Source organism: Haplochromis burtoni, unplaced genomic scaffold, assembly GCF_018398535.1.
Source record: "Haplochromis burtoni strain Fernald_Lab_line unplaced genomic scaffold, NCSU_Asbu1 Contig_631, whole genome shotgun sequence".
Taxonomy (NCBI): Eukaryota; Metazoa; Chordata; class Actinopteri; order Cichliformes; family Cichlidae; genus Haplochromis; species Haplochromis burtoni.
In genome coordinates this window covers 171205-175018 of record NW_024582992.1, presented here as the reverse complement: position 1 = coordinate 175018, position 3814 = coordinate 171205, and the positions used below count along the sequence as shown (strand labels likewise).

Sequence of the window (3814 nt, the reverse complement as noted above, 5' to 3'; positions counted from 1 at the left end):
GAGGCCCTCACCCGATGAAGCCAACAGAACCACATCATCTGCAAAAAACAAAGAATCTCATGTGCCATTACTATTATTATTATGTGTGGGGTCACTGTTCTCTCTGAAGTCGTTCCATCTCCCATTAAACTTCACTGAAGTCCAGCTTCAAAATCCTCCGAGGAACTTTTGACGGGAATCAAAGAAAGAAACTGTAACCTGCTCAAAGTTCAGTCTTTTTTACTTTAAAGAGCAAAACTCAAGTAAAAAGAACATAAAGTGTTAGACTTTATTCAGTGCTCACATACACACACACACACGTGATTGTGGGGTTTGTATAAAATATTTGTATACTAAATATAGATATTTGCAGGCACGGAGCCCGAGGCAAAGTTTGATCCACTCGGCTGTGGAAGAGACAGGGAACATACAAACACTATGATCATTACAGTGTGATGATGATGACTGATGAAATATTCTGTTCAAAGTCAAATTTGTTTCATAGAGATTAAAAAGTTTAGCAAAAAACCTGCTGAATGGAGATCCAACTGAACAGCTTGGAAACTACACAGAATACAAGCAGCAACATCAAAGAGGGAGCAATAATAAAAGACAACACATGAACCAAAACACTAGGTTACAGAACTGCACAATCATTAGAATAGCCATAAAATAAAACGATCACATTATCGTTATTATAGACCCCAAATCACATTAACTACTTCTCACAATATATGAAAGTAATACAAGAAATAACAACAGGAAACCAAAGGTTCACAAACAAAACCTGAAAAACTCTAGAACAGTGAGACAGAAATGAACCAAGACCTCAATGAGACCACGAAAGTGCAGTGATAACAGTCACCTCCCCCAACAGTGCAGTGAGATTGGAGGGTTTGTGAATTTAACAGCTCTCTTCAGCCTGACTCTTCATCTCTGTTAGCGTCATTAAACACAGACTAAAAGCTGCTCTGATCACCTTCGTCTCTACTCCACCTCTGGCCCAGTCCAGGGTGTTTCTATACACATGCTGCAGCTGATTCAGCCTCTCTGCACCATCAGGACACTGCCCATCCTCACTCTGCACATGCACCACCTTATTTCCACCTGCAGAGAGAAGAGAAAGAGCAGAGGGGACAACAAGTGGCAGTTATGCACTTTAAGTTAATTTCATGGTTTTGACTTACAATTTAAAATAATTTATGTTCAATAAATCCATTGTTGTTTTTAAACACGCATTTAAAGGTTCTACATAATGTGTCCAGGATGGAACCAATGTTCAATCTGTTGTTTAGGTTTGACAATATTTTACATGCCACACTCGGTAGAGGGCAGCATCTTCCCTTTCTCAGTCTGTGGATAGACATTTGGGGATGTGTGCAGCAAGGTTTGGGTACAGAGGGTGTTTTTATTAACCTCTTCAAGTTAATGCGGCCAATGGAGCATGTAATTAGTATTTTATGTGCTGGTATGAAAATAAGATGTTTATTTGTGACAGACCTGTCGAGTTTATGTTATTTATGTGTAATACAGTCGTCATTTTGTAAAGGTCAAATGAACTGATTGTGGATGTTTTGTGTTGGTGAATAATATGTTTTAATGTTTACTCGCTATGACAACACCTTAATGTGAAAACTGATTATTTTATGTTGCTTTGTACAGTTTTCATGGCATCTAATAAATGCCAGTAGGAGTCAAGAACACCTTGTGTCTGTCATTCTACTTGGAGGGAGTTGCATCCAGTATAAAGAGCAGCAGGGACTTTAGTCCCATTCAGGGCAACAAGGTGGCTCAGGTTTGCACTATGAATTAAGTTCAACATACCCAGGATATTTTTCCATTATCTCTCTTTACTTAACCTGACTTCTTTTGGAGTATTAGCTTAAAAATCTACCCCAGATTCCAGCCTTCATCATTCAAGTCCAGACTATTTGAAGCTGGAAAAATTCTGGCTGAAATGTTAACTATGTAAATCAACATTTAACTCAGTATCATGTCTTTATCATCAAGTCATGGCAGTGTAATTATTATTCTATTAGATTAATATCACAGTTTTCAGTCGCAGCCTCTGTGATATGTAACAGGACATAAGACTATGAATTTTACTAATGCTCATCAGATAAAGACAAAGACTTAAGATGGTCATCTGTTTCTGAAATATCATTGGACTAATAAACATGACCGAATGTACTGAAAGAAAGACACATGTACAAATGTGATTCGTGGATGTCGGAGCTTCTGGTCTGTAAATGTCACATGGATAATAAATTTAATGACAGTTCTCTGATTTCAGGGCTGTGACAAAAATGAAACTGACCAGGTGTTTAGTTTTGAAATGAGAAAACAAAGTGTGAGATCAGATTTAATCCTCCCACAGTTTGATGAGTGAGGACCAACGTCTCTATAAATCTGTAATGTCAGTTGGATTTCAAATGTATTTCGTGTAGACATGAACACAATAAAAACAGTCATTGTTCTCTTTGTGTTCTTGTCTCATAGGCTTCACTGAGAAAAGAGGTACTGAGAAAGCTGTAAATTTACAGGAAACACTGGAGTTTTTCTTTAATTCTTCACTGTGTTAATTATAGTACTGCTGAAAGTACCATGGACTCACTCCAACAATTTATTTACCTCAGAGTCTCCAGTCTACAGTGTGGGCTCTCCACCAGATCAGACAGCTGCTTCACATCTGAATCCTGAAGGTTGTTTCTTCTCATGTACAGCTGTCTCAGAGAGGAGGATTTCAAAGCTGATACCAGATAATCACAGGCAATCTTTGACAAACCACAGTTTTCCAATCTGAAGAAGAAAAAAAATACTTCATTAATAAGTTTCAGCTTGAAGTCATTCAGTGTTTCATTATCTGTTGAAAGACGAGGAAGGTTAAAAATCTAGAACTATATAATCTTCACATGATGCCATACTACTGAACTTTTATTTGTTTCAGTCATATTTTGTACAAAAGATTTTGCTTTTTATTTAAATGTCAGCTAGATTTTAAGGTAGAATGGAGTATTTTAGCGTTTCAGAGTGAATTGTGCAGTGGATGATTTTTCTTCTTCTTTGAAGGTTTGAAATGTGAACATTGTTCTGCTGCAGTCAATGGACTAAACCAGAGAAGAAGAAAACAGACTTTACCATGAAGATCCTCAGTGTGGATCAGTATAATATCAGCACAACTTTCACATCATATTCATCTCAGCACAACTAAAACATGCTGACTGACCTCAGAGTTTCAAGTTTACATCCTGGGCTCTCTAGAAAACCACACAGATGCTTCACTCCTGAATCCTGCACATCAGCGTTGTTACTCAGGTCCAGATGTTTCAGATGAGACAGGCTGGACTTTAAGGCTGAGACTAGAGAAGCACAGCTGATCTCTGACAACCAGCAGTACTCCAATCTAATTTAAGAATAAAACATGTAAAAAAAAGTTTCAAACATAAAGATTTGAAATATTGTAAAAACCAGTCAGTGAACTGACCTCAGAGTCTCCAGTCGACAGTTTGGACTCTCCAGTCCAGCAGACAAACACTTCACTCCTGAATCCTGCAGCTTATTGTAACTCATGTCCAGCTCTGTCAGATGGGAGGATTTGGACTTCAGAGCTGAGGCCACATTGTCACAGTGAGCTTCTGAGAGTCCACAACCAGTCAGTCTGTGGTTAGAGAAAATATAAAATGTGTTTTTATAACAGCAGAAAATCTGCATTAGAAACACAGACTGAATGTACACTCAACAAAAATATAAACCCAACACCTTTGTTACTGCTCCCATTCCCCATGGGATGGACGTAGAGACCTAAAATTCATTCCAGATACACAATATAACCATC

At 38.0% G+C, this 3814-nt stretch overlaps 1 protein-coding gene across 1 annotated transcript in view; it reads right to left on the bottom strand.

Annotated features, from left to right (window-relative positions):
* Positions 1 to 330: 330 nt before the first annotated feature.
* The window catches only part of LOC102295261 (NACHT, LRR and PYD domains-containing protein 12), a 114698-nt gene continuing 111214 nt past the window's right edge, over positions 331 to 3814 (bottom strand). Inside the window, 4 exon segments of the mRNA XM_005950016.2 lie at positions 331 to 1086; positions 2611 to 2778; positions 3206 to 3382; positions 3464 to 3637. Of these exon segments, the coding sequence (XP_005950078.2) occupies positions 1077 to 1086; positions 2611 to 2778; positions 3206 to 3382; positions 3464 to 3637 (529 nt within the window). The 3' untranslated portion in view covers positions 331 to 1076.